Source organism: Cucumis melo, chromosome 1 (genome assembly GCF_025177605.1).
Source record: "Cucumis melo cultivar AY chromosome 1, USDA_Cmelo_AY_1.0, whole genome shotgun sequence".
Lineage (NCBI taxonomy): Eukaryota > Viridiplantae > Streptophyta > Magnoliopsida > Cucurbitales > Cucurbitaceae > Cucumis > Cucumis melo.
In genome coordinates, this window is record NC_066857.1 from 5342973 (window position 1) to 5368269 (window position 25297).

Below are 25297 nucleotides of genomic sequence, written 5' to 3' on the forward strand. Positions count from 1 at the left end.
CTAAATATTTTGAAACATTAGAAGACAATAAAGTTAAATAAGAAGTAATAAAGTGAATACACTTACACATTTATGACTCCATGAATGTCTTCATTAACTTTACTCCGAAGAGAGTCCAAAACATAAACGCAATTTTCACGAAGATCAATAACATGCAACATCCAATGAAAACTACAATAAACAACATCTTCAATGTGAGTACACATTTAAGCTCAATGGAAAAAAGTTAATGTGTTTCTCTTCTTTATTTACCCGGTATTATATGGAATTAGCACTTTCTGTTCCAAGTTAACTGCTTCTAGCTGGTTGGCTAAATTTCTGGATCGAAGATCACGATCCTTGATATGTGACGATATTTTTGATTGATCAATGACAAAAAAATTCCTTGCACAGTCACATTCATCCCAAAGATATCTAAAAGCAACCAAAGTTAAAATATCAATAAACTAACTACAATAGTGGTATGGAGATAAAGATGAGTAAAAGTTGTCTTATACTTACGTAATATATGCTAGTATGCACATATAGCCGATTTCAACCATGCTGCAGTAATGCAACAAATCTTCACGAGCTAAATAAACAAATTTGTCATTTCCAAATATTAGCTCGTTCATTGGAATGCGAATCATGTCTACATCCTTCATGTTGTTCACAGCATGTCTATTTAAAAGCTTAATGGTCCCGTTAACGTCAGTATAATTTGAAGAGTATACGACATCCTTCCTGGTTGAATGCTCCTACCACAACCAAGGTTCTAAATTCAAAATACATATACAAATAAAATCAAAACTTAAATAATAAAAAAAGATACACACTTGTTTGTCATTGATCGTAGAAACAAGTCGACGAGGCTATTCTATAATGTTACCCAATGCTTGATATAAAGTCTCTATCTTTCCCTTCACTAGATTGGGTATAGTCAAATTTTCTCCCGTAACCACGTCTACTAGAATTTTAACATTGGGACATCCAATGATATCCTCAACTATTGTGGCTACTGCAACAATATTATTAATGGATCCTATAGACAATTGGCATGGTGTTCCCTTTACAAATATTAAAATCATAGTTAAGAACAATTGATTCTATATCGTTAAAAAACTAAAAGTGACAACAAAGTCAATTACCTCCACTCTTTTGTTGCTAGGTGTGTTGACCAGATCCTCATCGTCATCAAGATCTATATTAATACTTCCAATGGATGACCTCGAGTGACTACTTCTCTTCTTGTCACTTTTGCACCTCGAGTCATCCTCTTCTTTATAACATATTTCAACTTGTGGAGTTATCATTTTCTCCTTTCCTTTTACTGTGTTGAAATATTGTGATTGAGAGACAAAACCACCCACGCCTCTTACACGTCCACCGTGCTCCTTGGAACCTAATGCGTCAGTCAAGATGTTCTCATTTTTATGTGTTGCAACTAATTCATCCTATAAAACAATACAAATATTTTCATCATCAGTTAGGTTAACAAAAGATTATGTATTGTTATCATAAGTATACTTACAATCCGAGAGGCACAATCTCGAGTAGCATCATCAAAATAATCATTATTTCTTCCTTTCCGTGCTTCTTTCCAAAGAGTTGAACGATAGGAAACATCATGCGTTATTTTCTACAACAAAAGATAGATATCTAATTAACAACAACATATTAAGATAAATTTTTGAATTTAATTAGAAATACTCACTAGTTCATCGGCAAGATTAGCATATCCCTTACGTGACATGTGGTGATTGTATAAGCATTTTGACCTTCTTTCCCTTTGAATACGACTATAATCCTGTACAAAGTATTAGTTTGTAGGTAGATATCAAAACAAAATTAAAGTGAAAATGTAAACTTATTTACCTCCCATTCTTCACTTAGTCTAGCATCCACAAACGATTCCCAATCTTTTTGATTTATATGAGAATAGATTTTGGGAGGAAACTGCAAGAGTGATGGTTGATCCTTAGACGAAAGTATATACTTTTGAGTTAACGTGGTCTTGAAAGTTCGAAACTTTCTTGATGCAGACATAAGTATAGAATGTTTAGCAATGTGTTGTAAATCGAACGACCTCTACACAAAAAAAAAAAGCATAGTTAAACTTAGAGTGTATAGATTATATGAAAAACATAATAATAGAACTCATACCGATATACAATCATAGATTTTATCTTTCAACTCATTCGGAACTTCTTTCCAAGAGTTGTATGTGATAGGAATCTGTTGCCGAACGCACACACCAATGTAACTTTGCATTTTCTTAGATGTGGCTCCAACAGGTTGCCCGTGTTCATTAAATTGAATGGGCAACTTTTGTCCAGAATTTCTCACTGAGGCCAACTCAGACATAGTAGTTGGCCCACGTGGAACAAATGATTTCTTTCTTACTTTTCGAAGCATTTCTCTTTCATCCTCACTGCTATCCTCCATCTATGAATCTGCAAAAAACGAAAATACATTAGTAAACAAAGTCAACATACATAAGCATAACAATTATGTTACGAACTTAAACATAGATACATTATAAAGCAAAGTAATGACATACCATAAATATAGCAGTTATATTACGAACTTTAAACATAAATACATTATAAAGCAAAGTAATAACATACCATAAGGATATCAATTATATTACAAACTCTAAACATAAATACATTATAAAGCAAAGTAATGACATACCCTTCTCTACCCATCTACCCTCACAATCATGTCTAATATAAGTTGAATTTGTATCATCAGTCTCATTAGGTGTATCAACATTGGGCATCCTTTTAATGGTTTCATAACCACGCTCTTGAAGCATATCTCCTATTTCATCTTCAAAGAAATCTTCTTTAATAGTTCTTTGAGGAGATGTTAAAACCATTGACCATTCAGGATTTGCAGAATCTTGGACATAGAATACTTGTTTTGCTTGAGTGGCTAAAATAAATGAGTATGATTTATGCCCAATACGTTTGAGATCCACGATGGTAAACCCAAGCTCATCCTCTTTAACTCCACTTCTATTTTGAACTATCCTAATATCATTACGCCTTTTTGTGTGATAGTAATAACCATTAATCATGTAACCAGAATAAGTGGCCACATCTGGAGAAGGTCCGTGAGCTATCCATCTTAAAGAAGGTGTGATGGAATTTTTAGGTACTTTGAGAGCAAGTGCAACCTACATAATATATTGGATTTAGTTAGATCCAAAATGAACATAAAAGAGTATGATTATAGTGATTACCCGTGTGGACAGCCACTGACTGAATGAGCGATTATGCTATTCTTGAATCCACTTTTTACTTCGAGCTTTACCAGAGTTAAGCTTATGTAAACTGTCCATATGTTGTCTATCATAAATGGCAAGTTATTAAGTAATTACATAACGAACTTATATAGAATGAGAATAGATAGGATTTAGCACATACTTGACATATGGTAGAACATCATTTACATTCTGAATGACATAAAGATGAGCTTGATCTACCTGCTCCTTACTCGGTCTGATAAAAGAAGAAGCTGATAATGCTCTATCCACGTTTGAATCCTTTTTTATTACAGATGAGTTAAGTCCAATAGAACTAACTTTAGCAATAAATTCGGAACAGAACTCTATAGCCTCTTCAACAATATAATTTTCTACCCTACATCCTTCTGGTCGATTTCTGTTTGGCACATAAGTTTTTAGGACTTTCATATATCGTTCAAAAGGATACATCCACCTTAGATGAACAAGTCCACAAAACTTAATTGCTCTTACGAGATGCATTACAAGGTGTACCATTATAGTGAAAAATGATGATGGAAAATACTTCTCCAATAGGCATAAAGTGACAACTACATCTTCTTGCATTCCTTTCAAGTGTGATGTATCAATTGTCTTCTTACATATAAAATTAAAGAAGAAGCATAGCTGAATAATTGCAAGTCTTACATGTTTCGGTAGAATACCACGAGTTTCCACAGGTAGCAATGGTTGCATAGACGTGATGGTCATGCGACTTAAGTCCATACAGTTTCAAATTTATGAGTGACACTAAACTTTGAATGTTCGATGAATGGCCTTTTGGTACGTTCAGTTCAGATAGTGTCTTACAAAAACTCAATTTTTCCACTCGAGGTAATGTATAACATGTCGAGGGTAAAAAGATCTCTTTCTTCCCTACTTGAGGGGCTAGCTCTGATCTAATGTTCAGTTCAACCAAATCTAATCGACTTTTTACTCCATCGTTCATTTTACCGGGAATATCAAGCAATGTGCCAATGAGGTTTGCACATGCATTCTTTTCAATGTGCATCACGTCTAAACAATGTCGAACATCAAGAAACTTTCAATATTCTAACTAAAAAAATAGATTTTTTTCTTTCAATAAGTTCCTGAAGAACTCATTTCACTGTTCTTTTTGTTGATAGTTCTCTTACCAAATGAGTGTTCGTACTTACTTGTTTGTACGAAAAATTCTTCCCCACTCAATGGTTCTGGAGCCAATTCTAATTCTTGCGCACCATTGAAAACTTTCTTCTGTTTCCTATATGGATGATGACGTGGTAGAAACTTGCGATGCCCAATATATGTCATCCTTCCTTTTGGCAAATAAATGGATGAAGTTTTCTCCCCACAAATTGGACATGCATGATATCCTTTGACTGTACAACCACACAAGTTGCCATACACAGGAAAATCATTAATGGTCTATAATAAAATAGCTTTTAGCCTGAAACATTGATCTTGATATGCATCGTAACATTCCACCCCATTTTGCCAAAGTATTTTCAAATCATCAACTAACGGAGCTAAATAAACATCTATTTTATTTCCCGGTTGTTTGGGACCAGATATTAGTGCGGTCAACATAAAAATTTTTCACTTCATACACAACCATGGAGGTAGATTGTATGTCACTAACATCACTGACCAACAACTATATCTACTGCTAAGATCTCCATGCGATTTTATCCCATCTGTGGAAAGAGCAAGACGTAGATTTCTAGGTTTCGACCCAAACTTTGGCCATAAATTGTCTATTTTTTTCCATAATAATGCATCTTTTGGATGTTGTAATAGATCATTCACTTCTTTTTTTCTAGCATGCCACGTCAATAATCTTGATGTTTCTTTGCGTCGAAACATTCTTTCAAATCTTGTAGTTGGGGAGAAATGCCACATGACGTTCACTGGAACATTCTTAAACTCCTTCTTTGAATTTTTAGAAATCTTCCATCTTGACATACCACAAGAGGGGCATACATTTGCATCAGACAGTTCTTTCCTAAACAAGCAACAATCATTCCTACAGGCACGAATCTTCTCGTACTTCATTCTAAGAGTACACAAAATCTTTTTTGCTTCATAAGTAGAAGTAGGGAATTCATTAGGAGTAGGTAAGATGTCACAAATTAATTGTAACAACTTAGTGAAACTCTTATCACTCCATCCAAATTTAGTTTTCAAATTATATAACTTTACCAACGTACCTATTTTGGTAAAATTCGTACAATTAAGATATAATGGTTTCTTGGCATCATCTACTAGTTCCTCAAAATTTTCTGACTTGTCATTAAAATAATTATGTGCAGCCTCAAACATTCCAATTGTGTCATCAACATCGTCCTCGTCAATTTCTTCTCTTACACTACTAAAGACACTTTCATTGTTTATCTTTATTGGTAGTGATTCACCATGAAAAATCCATTCTTGATAACTCTGATCGATGCCGTTAAAAAACAAGTGATCTCTAATTGTATTCACATCTAAATTTTTTGCATTCACGCACTTTAAACAAGGACAGGCCATGACGTTTGACGTCTTCGAATGTTTCAACCCATTTTTAATAAACATCTCAATCCTATAAAAATACTCAGATGACGTTCTATTCTTTTGCATCCACGACTTATCCATATTATATAAGATGCAATTTAATCTACAAAAATATTGAGAAAACAACGAAATTAAGTAAACTTAAACTCTTACCCACATTCCAAAAACTAACAAGTTCTATATAACCCAAACCAAAAGCCTCTATATTATACACTCAAACAACTACAAAACTCACAATTGTATCACTCAATCAACTAATAATCAAATCTCAAATTGAAACCATCCACAATGACCAAACACAAGCTCAGTTCGAGTCATGAAGAAGAATTCGTGAGTCGGAATCATGAACTTGCTCATTGAAATTGTGGTAAAGTTTTGATCGAAGTCTTACTACCTATAAATATCACACCATAATCATAACCTAGCTTTTACCCTTCTTCTTCTTCGTTTTCTTCTTTTTTAAAATTCTATTTTTTTATTAATTATTTTGTATTTGTTAAATGTATAATTCTTGAGATACCTATTTCTGTTGATTTAGTTTTAGATTGTAATTAATGTTAAATTTACTATACTTTTGTTACATAATTTGATGGATCTTGGCTCTTAGTTTAGGCTTAGATTGGAGATTTTGTTCTATTTATTATGTTTCTTCATTCTATTTCTAACTAAAAAAAAACTGCTTAACTTCTATTAATTAAAGCCTACATGGGAGAAGAATGATAAATTTGCTTCTTTTATATGTTTAGCTTTTGATTTAACTTCACTCAAAGTGCAATAAGTCATACAATTATATAGAATAGTAGGGAAGAAAAAGAGTATATGAATGAAAACTCAACTATGGGATCGATACAATATAATGCATAAGGTCCGAGACAATATATATAAGAACTTCATGGAACCACATCTCACCACTTGCCATGCACACATGATAATAAATCCCTAAAAACACTAAAAAACACTACACAAAACCAATGAATTCTATCCAATGTATTAGGAAACAAAACCTAAAAACACTAAAGAAAACTTTATAACAAACATGAACATTACATAAAATCAAAATAAAAACTTACATTTAACTTCTTTTGTCTACCAACACGAAAACCACAAAGAAAAATCTTTTGCTTTTTCTTCCTTGATAGCCAAACAGAAACTTCCCAAAAAACCGCTTCACACTATAACGAGGAAACATCTGAAGGAATTAAATCAACAAACAATTCAATGATGTGAAGAAGAAATTAGAACAAGAAAAAACATAACAAAAAGATCTGTAGGAATAAAAATAGAAAAAAAAAAGGTTTCTTGTAAAACTCATCAAACCAATAAACAATTCAATGAAACAAAACAACTTTGCATCCCAAACACAGATATATGACTTTTCCAAAAATATGACGAACTTCATATACATATGAACTTCTGACATACTATCTCAACTCAACGCCTCAAACAATCTCTAAATTTCTTTAATAAAATATCAAAAACAACAAAGGATGATGAACAAACATATGTCACAAAAACTCACAACCTAAATATTCAAAAAAGTTTATATCAAAATTTCATAGTTCCCTCTGAATTTCCCTTTAAACCTAAAATTTAAGATATAATATTTAATGCAACTTACCAAACATATCACCGATGAGAATGTGAGAGGGAGACGCGGGCAATTTTGTTTAGAAGGTGGATGCAGAAGCTGTGAATGTTAAAGGTAGGAGCGACATTAATAGTTTGGGGTGAGAATGTGAGTGGGAGACGCGGACGAGTTAGTTTAGGAGGGAAATCCGGACGAATTTGTTTTGAAGGGTGGGCGAGCAAAACAACAATGATGGCAGCAAGCAAATTGGTGGCGGCGAGCATAATGGTGGCGTCGATCACAATAGTGGCGACAAGCACAATGGTGGCAGCGATGGTTATTCGAAGAAGAAACGGGCACCGGATAAGAAATGGATGGATCCCATTTGGAGAAGAAAGGGTTTGCGAGCCGCGACTAAGGAGAAGATTGAAAGAGTAAAGTATGAGAGAGAAATTGTTATTTTATTAAAATTTAAATTTAAATGGACCTTTAATGTCGATTTTCAAAATGGTAGACCTTTAATGTCGGCTTAAAACTGACATTAAAGCTTGTTATTTTTTTTTACAAAATAAAATTATTAATATTAAAATTTAAATGGAGCTTTAATGTCGATTTTCGAAAGGGCGGACCTTTAATGTCGGTTTTCCACCGACATTAAAGAGTGCTTTAATGTTGGTGGAAAACCAACATTAAACATCTGCCTTTTCAAAACCAACATTAATGTTCATTTATCATTTTTCTCAACCGACATTAAAGCGTATATTTCTTCTAGTGACATAGAGCCACCCATAATAGGTTGAGCTAGGCCTGAAGCCAAATCACAATCCTCCATCCACATCCTTTCCTAGGATCGATCAGGTTCTTGTATCTTCGATCACGACTTTTTTTATTCCCGAAATTTCCTGACAACCATAGGTGGCGCTATGGAAACACGTTCATGTAGCCGTAAGGAAATCACCTTCTCGTTCCTCATAAACATCAGATAGTAATGTTTGAAAACTAAGTACAATCATAAACTTGAGACACATTTTTATAACATTCAAGCCATACACATTCTTAAAATCTTGATGAGTAAACACATCGTTTAAGCATAAATTAAAATAGTCATAAAAAGGTTTAAGTCAAGATAGTTTTAAAGTGATATCATAAAATAACATATATATGTACAAAGAAAGCTTGAAAATGAACCACTCACTATCAATGACTCGATCCCCCGAGATTATACGCTTTCCTACTATAATTTGGCCTGAATTCCCACTTTTCTTATTAAACTTGTATCATTTCCCACATGCTTTAATTTAAGCTAGAATTCCCACTTTTGGACCCTTAACTTCAAACTTGAACTCTTAACACCTTAAGCATCCAACTTAAGTCAATCTTAGTGGGTCTTTTAATTCCATACGCTTTTATTTCAACTATTAAAGATTTTTTAGATTTAGTTCCATTATATCAACATGAGTCAATTAATCTTAAGCACTTCATAAGATCCTCTAAACCATTTTATGTTTCAAATTTGTAAAAACAACATCCAAAACGACCTCCAAAGCTAGAAGAAAGCCCCTTTTGGACCTCTAACGTTCAAGTTTAGGACCCGAATATTATGAGAAATTTAATCTTAGCGCTTAGACTCACTGGGCATTCAAGAACTCTAAGAAAACTCATTTAAATCACTCCAAACCCTAATGACCTTCCAAATAGGAAATCTAGTATCATGGGTTACTCAAAGTTATCACTAAATTAGATGGATACCGAAAATTACTCCATAAACTTAGAATCTTATCCAAGTTGTGCGAAAACGACTACTTTCGAGCTTTCGAATGGTTGAATAGTGTCTCAAACTTTTTTTAAAATTCAAATCTAGTATAAAAAATAAAATGAGTATTTCAAAATCAAAGCCAAACTTAAAAGGGTATGATAAAGTCACTGAGCTTACCCAAATTTCCACCCAAAATTTCAAGACTTAACAAAAATGGTAGTGGCGCACAACTCGATCGGCGTTGGATGATGCTGAACAACACGATTTGTGCGGGAGGCGAACTGGCAGAGAGAGACAGATTCAACCGCGAGGTTGATATGGCAACACGTTAGACGAACTCCACTCGATGGACAATAGTAGTTGATTAAAGAAGAGAGAAATACCCGCGAGTCGGGGGGGATCGACGAGTTGGGGTTTCTGTCACAATGGCGTCGGCAAGTCAATCTGTGGGTGGAGTGCGTCGGAGGAGGGTCGGCGTCAGTGAGTTGTGTTGTTGGCGGGGAGGAGATCGTTTGCGGGCTGCAATGGCGCAACGAAGCTCCTTGTTCAACAGTTGGTTGGAGCAGCGGTGAAGATAGGTCGGTCAGTGGCGGTTCGTGCGTCGTTGGCGGGGAGGAGACGGAGAGAAGGTGAGTGGAAGAGAAGTCGAGAGAAAGCGAAAATTCAAGAAGAACCGGGGGGCTGTGTGCGTTTCCCTCCCTTTTTCTCTCTTTTATTTTTTCTTTTTCTTTTTTTTTTAATATTAAAAGGAAGAAGAAGAAAAATTTTAATAATAAAAATAAAAATAACCATAATGCCCCTCACTTAAAACTAACCTTCATTTGTCATTTCCATAATTTTTCCAACACTTACAAAAATTGCTTAGCCAACACCCAAATAAAATTGATTCTAAAATTTCCTCATCACAACGACTTTAACCTTTAAAGAATTTTAAAATTGGATTCCAACTTGTTTTTCACGACTTAAGAAATATTAATATAAATAAAAGGAGAATGTGATGAGAGTTGAAAATAGCTTTTTGAAATTTTGGCAAGCATAAATAAATCAAATCTCTACAATTTTGGAAGAAAATATGTTGCATCTCGATCGAAATGAGCACCGGATTTAGGATTTACGAATATCCAACACTCATGTTGGGTATTTTGGTCATTTGCTAATACCCTTTATTTTGAAATTTAAAAACAAAGCTCAAAATATCGATGTTGAGTTTGGCAGAGATGGATTGAGAAATTATGTTAAAACAATCTTGTTAAAATTTGAGAAGAATCGTGATGTCGAGATTTGGTCGAAATTGACCGAAAAAAGGTGTGATACTTTTGAAATATAAAACAAAAAAATGTGCTACTTTTGCCAATTTACCCAAAGAACCCTATCTTTTCCTCTAGTTTTTTTCATGGTAACACAACAGAAATCAATAGCTACCACCCGAGGAATGTTCGGGTTTTGATCAAATTGATTTACAATTTTGGTAATTAATTTGGGTTTTGGATTTTGATATTAACAATTGTGTTTGTTTGATTGGTGTGAGGCAACCAAGATTGTACGTGAGATTAAAAACATAAGTTTTTTATTTGTTGTTTTAAGTGGCTTTGAGAAGGACTGAAATGACCTCTTTTACTCTACATCTTTTTTTTATTATTAATTGTTTGTGCTTTATTTCTGTATGTGTCTTGATTTTTAACTGGAAAATTCTTCTCTCTTTGAAAGAAAAAAAAAAACGTAGGTGCACCCAAACTTCATCTATCTCTATGTACTTCTTCAATAACAAAGGAAAGAAAAGACAATGTTGAAATGTTCTTTGTCAAAAAGAATGTATTTAAATTTAAAAGAGAAGATAATCAATGAATATTTGATTCTCCTATATTTAAGGAATCACTCCAACTATCTCCAAGAATAAAATAAGTTCCTATTCTTTAGGGATCTTATTATAAGATACAAGTCGGTTTATATATATATATTCTTTTGAAGAGGTTTTAGCGTGCGTGAAAATAGAGAGAAAAATTTTGGGTGCTGAATACGAAGACGCAACTTTCGATTGATCATTGTAGCGGCTGCGGCTACAACGAAAGGTAGTTTATTTATCATGACTTCTGGAGCAACATGACTACCCATAGTAGAGTTCTACGGATGAGTAATATATAGAATGAATCTGTGGATGGTTTGATTAATAAAGTCACTCATACATTAAGGGGGAGTCTGACCATCAGACGCTGTTGAAGGGAGTCTTCTTTATTCCAGGGGGAGCCTAGAGTCTGATGTTAATACACATGTCATATGGTTATAGTATTGAGAAGTATACATAAGCTATATTGATGTTTTGATGTTTATGATGACTATTAATAAAATTACTCATCTGAGTTGTGAGCAGCTCCCTAGACGTAGGCAATATTGGCCGAACTGGGTTAACAAAGTCTCATGTGTTACTCTCTTATGATGTCTCACTAGTTATTACAAACATTATTAACTGCAATTGTAATTGAAGGATCCTTGATTATACTTTACTCTTTTTCATTTGGTATCAGAGCGGGTTGAGAGATCATGGAGATAATCAGAGAAGGACCATCTGCATCATGTCATTCTGTTCTAGATGGTAAAAACTACTCATATTGGAAACCTCGGATGATCTTCTTCATTAAGACGCTAGATGGAAAAGCTTGGAGAGCTCTTGTGGCAGGTTATGATCCTCCTATGATTACAGTGAATGGTGTTTCGATTCCTAAACTTGAAGTTGATTGGACTGATGCTGAAGAGCAAGCATCTGTTGGGAATGCCAGAGCACTTAACGCAATATTCAATGATGTTGACCTGAACGTTTTCAAGTTAATAAATTCTTGCAGTACAACCAAAGAAGCTTGGAAAACCTTGGAGGTTGTGTATGAAGGCACTTCCAAAGTAAAGATTTCAAGATTACAATTGATAACATCTAAGTTTGTGGCATTAAGAATGACCGAGGATGAATCAGTGTCTGACTACAATAAGAGAGTGCTTGAAATTGCAAATGAATCCCTGTTGCTTATAGAAAAGATACTTGACTCTAAAATAGTGCAGAAAGTACTTCGATCCTTGCCCAGGAAATTTGATATGAAAGTTACTGCCATTGAGGAAGCCCATGACATTACGACACTGAGACTTGACGAATTGTTTGGTTCGTTGCTTACATTTGAAATGGCCACTGCCGATAGAGAAAATAAGAAAGGAAAGGGAATTGTCTTTAAATCCACACATGTAGGTGAAGAGGCTATAAGTGATACTGAAGCAAACATGGATGAGTCAATAGCCTTGTTAACGAAACAATTCACAAGTGCCTTTCGGAAATTAAAAAATATGAATGCCACATGTATGAATGCTCAAACCTCCAATCAGTATCGAAGAAGAAATGATGATAGTCTTACCAGGAGAAACAATGAAAATTCAGATAGAAGAAGTGATGGTTATATCAAGAAAAAGAAAGGTGACAGAAGGATTTTCAAGTGTAGAGAATGTGGAGGTGTTAGTCATTATCAGGCAGAATGTCCTACATTCCTGAGAAAACAGAAGAAGAACTTTTATGTCACACTGTCAGATGAAGAATCTGGTGATATCAGAGATGATGACGGCAACATAAATGCCTTCACAATATGAATTATTGATTAGAACACTGATGATGAAAGTGAATGTTCTGAAGAAAGCAAAAGTGATGAAATGACAATTGAGAAACTTGAAGCTTTATGGAAACAAGATTGTGAAGCAAGGGCGATACAAAAAGAAAGGATACAAGATCTTATAGAAGAATGATCAAATTTTGAAATCCGTTAAAATGAACTCAGGAACGAAGAATCCAGAATCAATACTTAAGTCTGGACATAATGGTTCACAGAGACATGGATTGGGATTTTTGGCTTCTGTAGGCAGACTTAAAACTACATCAGAAATCAAGTTTGTTTCTGCCTCAATGGGAGTTGAACATGAAACGACTCATACTGAGACTGACATCAAGACTACTGTTAAAAATCTTGGGAGAAAGTGTTACTATTGTGGTCGAAAAGGTCATATCAGGTCAATTTGTTATAAATTAAGACGAGATCAGCTGCGTCAATAGAAATACTGGAATAGGAGTCATACACAACCGCTCAGACCACAGATGATGCGTGGTATTTTGATAATGGGTGCTCTAGACACATGACTGGAAACATATCCTACTTTACGAACCTAAAAGATTGTGTCACCGGACATGTTAACTTTGGCGATGGTGCAAAAGGAAAAATTATAGCTAAAGGAAACATAGACAATAATAACTTACCTTGCCTAAACGATGTTAGGTATGTGGATGGACTAAAAGTAAACTTGATCAGTATAAGTCAACTGTGTGATCAAGGCTACAAAGTTAGTTTTGATGATGTTGGCTGTGTTGTGATGAATAAAGAAAATAAGATATGTATGAGTGGTAAACGACAGACTGATAACCGCTATCACTGGAATTCAAATATGTCAGACACCTGCCAGTTGACAAGATCAGATCAAACATGGCTATGGCATAAAAAGTTGGGGCATGTCAGTATGAGAGTCTTAGAAAAGATTATAAAAAATGAAGCTATTGTAGGAATTCCTAATCTAGACGTAAAGGAAAATTTCTTCTGTGGAGATTGTCAAATTGGTAAGTAGACAAAGTCTACTCATAAAAGTCTGAAAGAATGTTATACTAACAGAGTCTTGGAATTGCTACATATGGATCTTATGGGTCCAATGCAAACAGAAAGTCTGGGAGGAAAGAGGTATGTGCTGGTAGTAGTTGATGACTACTCAAGATATACTTGGGTCTGCTTTCTCAAAGGTAAAAAAGATATTGTTGAAATATGTAAAAATCTGTGTTTGAAGCTACAACGTGAAAAAGGGAAGAAAATAATCAAGATCCGAAGTGATCATGGTAAAGAATTTGATAATGAAAGCTTTAACAGCTTTTGTCTACTAGAAAGAATACACCATGAATTCTGTGCACCTATAACTCCTCAACAGAATGGTGTAGTAGAAAGAAATAACAGAACATTACAAGAAATGACACGTGTTATGATACATGCCAAAAATTTACCTCTATGTTTTTGGGTAGAAGTTGTAAATACTGCCTGTCACATTCATAACAGGTATTAGATCTGGAACGACTGTTGCACTTTATGAACTTTGGAAAGATAGAAAGTCAAATGTTAAATACTTTCATGTGTTTGGAAGTACATGTTATATCTTAGCTGATAGGGAATACCACCATAACAAGGAATCTTTCTCGGGTACTCTTAGAACAGCCGTGCTTATAGAGTCTTCAATAACAGATCTGAGAGTGTTATGGAAACATCAATGTAGTTATAAATGACCTCGATTCAGCTATCAAACAAATAAATTATGAGGAAGATGAGACTCCAAATATGTCTAAAGCTAGAACTATTAGCAGTGTAGAAGTTCCTAAAGCTGATAACCCATCTGATGATTCCCACAAAAGTTTGGAAAAATCATCAGAGGAAAATATCACTAAGAAATCAAAACTAATTTCATGTGAAGAAAAATCATCCAGCAAGCTCTATTATAGGTGATCCGTCAGCTGAGATGCAGACCAGAAGGAAAGAAAAGATTGATTACATTGAAGATGGTTGCTGATTTATGTTATATTTCCACCTTTGAACCTTCTACTGTTGACTCTACTCTCAGGGATGAGTACTGGCTAAATGCTATGCCAGAGGAGCTACTCCAATTCAGATGAAACAATGTTTGGACATTAGTGTCAAAACCAGAAGGTGTAAACGTCATCAGTACTAAATGGGTGTTCAAAAATAAAACTGATGAAGCTGGATGGGTGACGAAAAATAAAGCCAGATTAGTGGCTCAAGGATATACTCAAGTTGAAGGTATTGACTTTGATGAAACGTTTGCTCCTGTTGCTCGACTTAAAGCCATTCGATTATTACTTGGTCTATCATGCATACAGAAATTTAAATTGTATCAGATGGATGTAAAGAGTGCCTTCTTAAATGGATACTTGAATGAGGAGGTTTATGTTGCTCAACGAAAAGATTTTGTTGATTCCGAGCACCCGAAGCATGTGCATAAGCTCAATAAAGCCTTATATGGACTAAAGCAAGCTCCAAGAGCTTGGTATGACCGACTAACTGTGTACTTGAAAGGTAAAGGATATTCCAGAGGAGAAATTGACAAGACCTTGTTCATACACAAGAAATCTGACCAACTTTTGGTTGCTCAAATTTATGTTGATGACATCATTTTTGGAGGATTTCCTTAAGATCTAGTAAATAATTTCATTAATATCATGCAGTCAGAATTCGAAATGAGTATTGTTGGAGAGCTTTCATGCTTTCTGGGACTTCAAATTAAGCAAAAGAATGATGATATTTTCATATCTCAGGAAAAGTATGCCAGGAATATGGTCAAAAAGTTTGGTTTGGAACAGGCTCAAATAAGCGGACTCCAGCTGCGACACATGTTAAACTTACAAAAGACACTGAAGGTGCTGAAGTTGATCACAAGCTTTACAGAAGTATAGTAGGCAGCCTATTATACTTAACAGCAAGTCGACCTGACATAGCTTATGCTGTGGGAATATGTGCTCGTTATCAGGCGAATCCCCGCATCACTCACCTAGAAGCTGTTAAATGAATTCTTAAATACGTTCATGGGACCAGTGACTTTGGAATAATGTATTCCTATGATACCACCCCCACTCTAGTTGGATATTGTTATGCTGACTGGGCAGGTTCAGCTGATGATCGTAAAAGTACGTTTGGAGGTTGCTTCTTTTTGAGAAACAATTTAATCTCTTGGTTAAGTAAGAAGCAAAACTGTGTTTCTTTATCTACAGCTGAAGCTAAATATATAGCTGCAGGTAGTGGTTGTACACAATTGATTTGGATGAAAAATATGTTACATGAATATGGCTTTGATCAGGACATTATGACGTTGTATTGTGACAATATGAGTGCAATTGATATATTTAAGAATCCTGTTCAACATAGTCAAACTAAGCATATTGATATAAGACATCACTTTATTCGAGAACTAGTTGAAGATAAAGTAATCAAGCTTGATCATATTCGTTCCAATTTACAATTAACCAATATCTTCACTAAACCTCTGAATGCTAGCTCATTTTAATACTTACGTGCTGGTTTAGGAGTGTGTCGCACTTAACTTCGTGATTAGCTATAAAGACGGCGCATGTCTCCATGTTTTTTCATTGTATCATCTTAAGTCTTTCTGAAGTTGATACAACATTTGAAATTTCTCATCGGTTACTCGAATCTTATTCGTCATGGTGAATACTCGTAAGGGGTCTTATGTGCCTAAGCAGTCTAAAGATGCATCTAATGTCATCACCTCTTCGCCTCCTCCAGTACAACATGCAAGGGTCAGAGGTCGCCGGTTCAAAAGCACTCTTCCCCGAAGACCTTATCGGCTTCCGTATGAGAAAGTACAGGGAGAGGCCTCTAGTAGGTTGTAGGATTCTTTACGTTCTGAGGCGGTGCTTGAAGTTGGTGAGTCTGCTGCTCCTGTTTCTCCTGCTGTGCATGCACATCGAGCTTCTGAGGCCACTATATCGGATATGGATTCAGATGATCAAGATGATGTTCCGTTAATCCGATTGTTAAAGAAACCCTCAGGGTCAGTTATATCTTAAAAGCTCCCTTCTGAACCCCTGGGTTCCATTCACTCTCAAGAGAGTTCATCAACAGAAGGGGTATTCATTCCAACTCCAGGAGGCCCTCGACGTTCATCAGCTATACCTTCAGATCATTCTTCCTCTGTTCACCCTCCTCGATCAACACTACCTGCTTCAAAACCTGATGCGGTACTTGCACACATTCCTAGATTCTCTATTATTGCACATGAGGAACAGACTGATGTTTCTCGAAACGATGATCAGTGTGCTTCTTTTAACCAGGCTGACATACCTCATGAGGACATTCCTCCTCCTACTGATGATCCCATTGCTCCACCATCTGAAGGAAGGCCAGAATCTCCTAAAGGTTCTAAACCTCCAAAGATAAAATCTCAATAGGCTAGGCGAAATGTCACCACGAAAACAGGCAGAAAGAAAATTCCTGCGGATATTTCATTTGTTCCAATTGATGGAATTTTCTTTCACCACGAGGAAAGTGTTCAACGCTGGAAGTTTGTGATGCAGAGGAGAATTGCTGATGTGGTAAATATATCTGACAAACACCAATCCTGCATGAATATCATGGACCTGATCCATAAGGCTAGTTTGGAAAAAACTATTTCGAATGTTGGTCCTTTTTATCCTCAGTTAATTGGAGAATTTATCGTCAATTTGCCTGATGAGTTTAATAATCCTAGTAGTGCTGATTATCAGACAGTTCATATTAGAGGGTTCAAATTTGTGATTTCTCCTGCTGTGATAAATGGCTTTCTTGGGAATATTGTTGATATTGACTGCTCTCCATCATGTCCTACTACTGAGGTTCTAGATACTGTCCTATCTGGTGGGACCTTGTCTACGTGGCCTGTAAATGGAATTCCTGCGGCTGCTCTCAGCGTCAAGTATGCCATCTTGCACAAGATTGGCATTACAAATTGGTTCCCTTCCTCACATGCCTCTAGCGTATCTGCTGCTTTAGGTACCTTTTTGTATCAAATTTGCAATGATGATAAAGTAGATACGGGTGCCTTCATTTACAATCAGCTGTTGAGGCATGTTGGTTCTTTTGGGGTCAAGATTCCTATTGCTCTTCCGCGATTGTTCTCCAGTCTACTACTTCACTTAAATAGAGCTGTGCTTATTGCAACTGATGCTCCTGGACCTGAACCTAAGACAATTGCTCTTAACTGCAGACTCTTTCAAGGCAGTCATGTGTCTGATATTGACCATGATGTGCATCCGACTCGGGGCCCACGTATTTTTGACACTACTGACTGGGATGAGTCTGCTGAGCTGAAGGCTTCTATGTGGATCGGGAGTTGGCTGCCCGTATTGTTAATGCTTTGACTGCTGAATCTCGTGCACTGACTACCTCCATCACTCTGTTATCTGAACGTCGTTTAGAGGTTGATGCTCTTCTTCGACATTTGAAGTCTTTGGGACCATCTACTAGTCGTCAGCAGCCATCGTCTGGTTAATGTCATTACTTTTTCGGTTCAAAGGGGGAGTGGCGATGTGGAGATGTAATGAAATGCAGATATTTTGTAGGATGAGGGATATGAAGTTGTGAGATAAGATGTATTTTTTGATGTTCTCTTTAGCAGAAGGATAATGTTTTTGTGGCTCTATTCTTTTGATGATTGTAGTCCTTTGATAAACCTATTTGACTCCTGAATGAAATGTCTTCTGTCTCACTAAGAATTGAAGGTTGTGTTTTATTGTGGTACTACTGTTGTTGAACCAGAAAAAAAATTCTTTTAGACAAAAAGGGGAGTTTGTTGAAGTGTTCTTTGTCCAAAAGAAGGTATTTAAATTTAAAAGAGAAGATAATCAATGAATATTTGATTCTCCTATATTTAAGGAATCACTCCAACTATCTCCAAGAATAAAATAAGTTCCTATTCTTTAGGGATCTTATTAGACTATACAAGTCTGTTTATATATATGTTTTTTTGAAGAGGCTTTAGAGTGCGCGAAAATAGAGAGAAAAGTTTTGGGTGCTAAATACGAAGACGCAACTTCCAATTGATCATTGTAGCGACTGCGGCTGCAATGAAAGGTAGTTTATTTATCATGACTTTTGGTGCAACATGACTACCTATAGTAGAGTTCTGCGGATGAGTAATATACAAAATGAATCTATGGATGGTTTGATTAATAAAGTCACTCATACATTCAGGGGGAGCCTGACCATCAGACTCTGTTGACGGGAGTCTTTTTTATTCCAGGGGGAGCCTGGAGTCTGATGTTATACACATGTCATATAGTTATAGTATTGAGAAGTATACATAAGCTATATTGATGTTTTGATGTCTATTAATAAAATTACTCATATGAGCCGTGAGCAGCTCCCCAGACGTAGGCAATATTGGCCGAACTGGGTTAACAAAGTCTCATGTGTTACTCTCTTATGATATCTCACTAGTTATTATAAACATTATTAACTGCAGTCGTAACTGAAGGGTCCTTGATTATACTTTACTGTTTTGCAGACAATAAGATATAATTTTTTTTATAAAAAATAAAGAGTTACAGTAATTGTTTGTGTTCGATATTTTTTTAACCTTCGATTCAAGACTAAAATGACGATAAAGGGAAGTTACAAATATGCAGTTAGTTGGAATGAAAAAAAAAAAACATTCAAATTGAAATCTTAAAACACAGATTAAATCCTATAGTTGACTTACTTAGTATTCCACTAGAAAGAAAAGGACGCATGTCCAAATCATTTAACTTCAAAACAAACAAAATCACCTCTAAGTTTGAGGCTTTAATGGCTTTAAAAGGGATAATAATAAATACAATACATACCAAAATCAACCCTTACCAAAATAAACTTCATCACGAAAATTACTAATTTTTCCTATTTAATTTTCCCTTTTTTTCTTTTTATATTTTTTTATTATTATACCTCTTCTTTCTGTCCCTATTAAAAGAGTATTAATTAAAAGACAAATGTCACAAATCTCATCTCATGGTCAGAGATCACGTGCACCCACGTGGAGCAAACCCGATCCGAGAACCCGCCAAATCGTACACAACCCGAAATCCTTGCTGTTGAATGTTCCCAATAATCGACAAACCCGAAATAGTACCCGCAAACGCAAAGCAAAAACTCCCATTCTCGTCCACCGGAATCAAATAATTCGTCGCCGGTAACGGCATGTCGGCTCCCCGAAAATGCAACACCACTGTCGGCACCTTCACCGACGACTGACCCGACAAGTCGTAACACGTATCAAACAATGAAAACTCCGGCCCTCTTTTCAAATGTCTGGCTCCGGCACGAAACGCGTCGCGAAGAGCCGTGTAAGCTGGCCGAGTCAGACGGGTCACGGACGTACCGGAATCGATGATGACACCGCCGTTGCCGGCGGAATCGAGCTTGAAGAGAGAAGGGTAAACGCCACGAACTCGGACTCCACCGACGCTGATTCCGATAAGTTCAACGTAATAGAACGTGTCTAATTTCGGGTTCCTAATTAAAGGAGTGAACCGGGCGAGTCGGGAAATTGCCGCATCGCCGAAAACCATGGAGGACGGTTTAGATGAAGCGGACCGGTCTACCAAACAGTAAGAGAATTTACGATTGAACCGGATTCCAGTTTGTGAAGGGAAAGACAACCGGCCTCTACCGAGACCCAACAAACCGGCGGCTCCGACGAACAAACCCTCGTTATGGTGGCCGCAGCCGAGGGCGACTTTAGCGATTTTATTGCCGCGAAACGTGAGGGTTTCGGTGGCGAAATCGCCGGTGGTGAAGGAGCCGTCGCCGTAAGAGACTTGGTAGAGGCAGGTGTGGCGGCGGGTGCTGCAGCCGGAGGAATCGAGACGGCGGCAGAGAGGGGAGGAACAGGGGATTCCGGCGAAGGATTTGGATTTATATGGGTTGAAAATGGGGTCAGATTGGGAATAGCATTTGCGACAAGGGGAGCATTGGAGCCAAACGACGTCGCTGCCGGTGTCGAGGACCATGTAAAGGTATCTAGGAGGGGTTCCAACGCCAAGGCGGGTGAAGTATTCGCCACTGCCTTGGGCGAGACCGGAGATGACGGAGCTGCTGAAGCCAGGGGCGGCGCGTGAGGTGAGAGCGTGGACGCGGAGGGCGTCGCGGTGAAGTCTGAGATTGAAGAGATCGGTGGGGGTTTTATTGAGAGAGAGTGAGTCCAGATGGTGGAGATCAAGCGTGAGGGCGGCGGCGGGGGAGGATTGGAGGGATTCGGAGTCAGGGAAGAGGGGAAGGGGAGAGGGGGTTGGAAGAGAGCGGAGAGTTAGGGTCTGAAACTCCGATGCGGCGGAGGAGATGAAATAGAAGAGGAGGAGATATTTGAGAATAGAATGGAAATCCATTATAGGGAGAGGAATTGAGTGTGATTTTTGTGGGAGAAAAAGAGTAAAAGAGGAGATTATAATGAAAAGGAAAAGAGAGAGATGAGCGGTTTGTGCGGTACTTTTACTTTTACAAGTGGGGGATCTCCAAAATGTAATGCACAGCTCATGTTTTTTTTTTTTTTTTCTTTTTAGTGGTGCGGTGATTTCATCATTCAATTTCTTTTTCTTTTTCAACTCTTCGTTCTTTTCCTTTTTTTTTTTTTTTTTTTTTTTAAGATTTGTACCTTACTTTTGTTAATTAGTGGGTTTTGCGTGATAGATTGACCCAAATTTTGGGAAAAAAAGAGATTTGTCCTGCTTCTTTTAATATGAGTTTTCTTGATCATTTGCTGCCGTTACATTAGGTTGAAAGTACAAAAACGAACCTCACACATACAAAATGATCTTTCTCATTATCGTTCTTTCGCACTCTTGCTTCATTTCCTCTCTCCGTTTCTCTCATGGTCTTGCTTTTCTACCGCTTGACTCGATGTTTGGTTTTGTTTTGTAACACATAATGAATAGAAGGAGAGAAGAAGATGAAGACGGTAGGAGCTGCTCGTATGGACTTCTCGAAGTTGGTGATTGTCTCATGAAAAAAGTTGGCCATGTGTGGAGAAGTTGAAGTTGAAATCTGAGTCATTATATGTGGATTAGAATTCTACAAGCTTGAGCAACTAGACTAATTAATTTATGGTGTTGACATTTGTTTGAAGACCTGTATATTATTGATGACACATTTTAAGATTGAAAGTTGTCATTGAATATGTTCTAATTTTTAAGAATTAATAAGCTTCATTATATTCACATTATTGAATTAACTTTTTACGAGTTTACTGTCTAAATGTTATAGGATTGGAGATTATCTCACAAGATTAGTCGTAGTTCACACAAGATAATTTACACAAAATGATCCAAACACTCATAGACATTAAAAAGAAAACCAATCATTGCTCTTCATTTGCATTCTAAGTCATTGCTGAGGAGAGATGGATATTTAAATCTTAAATTGGAATCTCGTTTGAATAAATTAGCGTGTATACTTCTGCCATGCTCACATACCATAAATACCCTCCATCTATATCTTGCAACTACATATCTCTATATATAGATATTCATATTGCCTTTGTTTTTTTGTTTTTTAAAATATTTCCTTGGATCCAATCTAATATTCTTTATCCCTAACTGGATAGTGTGAAATCCACCAAATTTAGTTCTAGATCAAGTTAATTCAAATCTTATTTTAACTTTATAAACGTGTGATTTTATAAATATAGCAATTATTTAGCCGTTCTTAGATAATGTGCATACACTACAAAAAAATTAGAGGTCTACCGATGTTAAAAAAGGCATCAGAAAAAGAGACATTGTAAGAAAAACCTTTTCGTGATGCCGTGAAGAAGGTGTTGGCAGTATGAAACTCTGGCGACGTCGCACAAAAAACATCAACAGAGGGTGAGGCTTCCACGATGTCAAGCGAGGAGACGTCACGAAAATGTTTAATTTAAATAATAATATAAACTTTTCACGACGCCATGCATGTACGTGTCGTCATTGTCCCGATAACTGCCAACGTTGCATGCAAGGCATCGTGAGAGGTCGACCTTTTGTCGACATTGCTTTGACCGCGTCGGCATAGGTTGAACATTTAAAAATTCTGACAACCATATCACTACGTCAGATTGCATGGTGTCGTTAGAGTTTGAACTTTTGCTGACATGGTGTAGGTAACGTTGCAAGATATGTGACGTTTTGACTGCTTTTGACAAGGTTCTCACGATGCCATAAGGTAGGGGTGTAAATGGGTTGGGTTGGGTTGGGTTGGGAGATATTCTCAACCCAACCCATATTTTCGGGTTGGGTGGGTTATCAACCCGAATAACCCGAATTATGTATCCAACCCAACCCAACCCAACCCATAAAATATGGGTTGGGTTGGGTTGGGTTGTCGGGTTGTTTTTTTCTTTTTAAATTTTTAAATACCAAAGTTTATAAAGCTCATAAATCCAAACAAATTCAAAGAACATTAAGATACATAAATCCAAACAAATTACTCATAAAAGAACATTAAGTACAACTTTAATAATAAAGGAATAAAAAAGTTCTTAAACATAAGAGAAGCCAAATATAAATTTCTAAAATCCAATAAGCATCCCAAGCAATCAAATTTGTCCTGAAAATTGAAAAAAAAAAACATACCAAGTTAGTAGTTTAAATATATAAAATAAACGAAATGACGAAAATACAAGTAATCAACTTACCATGAAAATTGTCAACCCATAAATCATGTTTAGATCACGTTGATGATGTGATGGAGGACTTGATATTATCTAAAAACACAAAATAAAATTATAAAGTGTAATATAAGTATATAAGAATACAATGTTCAATAAAAATAAAAGTTGGAGAGTACAAAACTTACCGTTCTCAATTTTTTCACAAATTTCCATTTCTTCAAGCTCTGGACAAAGATCCAATAAGGTTGTTTTGCCACGAATCCAATTTTGTGTACAAATCAAAGCTTCCACTGTTTTAGGTGATAAGGAACTCCTAAAAGAATCAAGAATCCTTCCTCCAGTACTAAATGCAGATTCAGAAGCCACAGTAGACACCGGAACGGCAAAAATATCTTGAGCAATTTTTGACAAAATTGGATATTTGACCGCATTTAATTTCCACCAAGTTAGAACATCAAACTGATCATTTAGCTCCTCACAAGGGTCGGATAAGTACCGATCAACATCATTCCTCAATTCTAAAGTATTTTGTTCTTGTCTTCTTCTCTTGTAGCGTGATAATACTCTACAACTCGCGTCAGTTTCCATTGTAGTTCCCGAACTCAATACTTTTAAACTATCACTTGATTCAACTTGTTCGCAAACAACAGCTTGACCACTCAAATCATTACGAAAGGCAAAGCCACCATTTTGTGATTTGTAACAATTATACAAACGCATCAAATAAGCTTGAATCCCATCAACAAGAACTTTAACCGTAGCATCATCATGTATACTTCCAAAGCAAAAGCCAACATAGTCCAATTTATATCGAGGGTCCAGCACCACAGCTAGAAATACAAGCTTGTTAATTTTCTCAATTGAACCCCAATACTTGTCATATTTTGACTTCATATTTATAGCCATATTACGTAAAATAGAGTTATGCTCGTTGCTCCAACCAATTAAAAGATCATTAATCCCCCACATCTCATGAAAGAAAGAATTGGCAGTCACATATAAGGAACCACTAATCTTATTAGTGACATTATAAAACACCTTCAAAAACATGACAAACACTTCAACATTCTTCCAATCATAATTACTTGGTGGCACCACAGTCGGTGACTGGGGCTGGGGCTGGGGAGACGTGAACGAGTCGACGGGGCTGGGGCTGGGGAGTTGGGGGAGTCGGCGACTGGGGCTGGGGCTGGGGAGATGTGAACGACGGGGAGATGTGAATGACGGCTGAGGAGGGAGACGTGAGGCTGCTTTACTTTGAAGATTTTCAATTTCAACAAATCAAAAGAAAACCTAAAAATGAATCTTTTATTTAAAAAAAATATAATATAAAGTATAAATATAAATATAAATATATATATTATATTAATTTGGGTTGGGTTGGGTTGAACCGAATTTTTCAACCCTCAACCCGAGACCCAACCCAACCCGAAAATTTTAAATTTTTTTAACCCAACCCAACCCACATTTTAAACTAACCCAACCCAACCCATATAATATGGGTTGGGTTGTTCGGGTTCTCGGGTTGATCGGGTTATTCTTACACCCCTACCATAAGGGACTGTGTCGCGAGTGGGGGATTCTATTCGGACGTTATAAGTAAAACTTCAGGAATTCCTCTATAAAAAACCAACTTCATGTTCTGTAATTCACAGAACTGAAAAGGAGAAGGCCGAGAAAAAACTAAAAAGGAGAGAAGGCTGAGAGAGTTGAGAGAGGTCGAGAAGGAGAGAAATCACCGTCACTCCATTCCGTTCATCGTCATTTGCCGTCGTCGCTCTTAATTTTGGTAAATGATTTACTTTGTTTTACTTTTATTTAGTTAATTAGTTTTAGTATTTAGATTTTAAATTAGTTTTAGGTTTTAGATTTCAAATTAGTTCTAGTATTTAGATTTTGATTTAGTTGTAGGTTTTAATATTGCATTGGA

General features: G+C 36.3%; 2 protein-coding genes across 2 annotated transcripts; one reads left to right on the forward strand and one right to left on the reverse strand.

The window, feature by feature from the left end:
• Positions 1–17278: 17278 nt before the first annotated feature.
• Positions 17279–18237, forward strand: LOC127148618 (uncharacterized). Its single transcript, XM_051082757.1, has 2 exons — positions 17279–18014; positions 18059–18237. Exons 1-2 carry the CDS (start codon positions 17279–17281, stop codon positions 18235–18237), a joined length of 915 nt encoding a protein of 304 aa, XP_050938714.1.
• A 1239-nt stretch (positions 18238–19476) lies between these two features.
• On the reverse strand, positions 19477–21220 carry LOC103500464 (aspartyl protease family protein 2). The gene has a single exon (XM_008463762.3). It carries the CDS (start codon positions 21107–21109, stop codon positions 19745–19747), a length of 1365 nt encoding a protein of 454 aa, XP_008461984.3. The 5' UTR covers positions 21110–21220; the 3' UTR covers positions 19477–19744.
• Between the last annotated feature and the right edge of the window lie 4077 nt (positions 21221–25297).

What these genes read in the sequence shown, in the direction of transcription:
- LOC127148618 (XM_051082757.1), top strand. Translation starts at nt 17,279, where the DNA reads ATGCAGAGGAGAATTGCTGATGTGGTAAATATATCTGACAAACACCAA. An exon ending in GCATCCGACTCGGGGCCCAC is followed by an intron (nt 18,015 to 18,058) that starts GTATTTTTGACA and finishes GCTGAGCTGAAG; the next exon opens with GCTTCTATGTGGATCGGGAG.
- LOC103500464 (XM_008463762.3), bottom strand. Translation starts at nt 21,109, where the DNA reads ATGGATTTCCATTCTATTCTCAAATATCTCCTCCTCTTCTATTTCATC.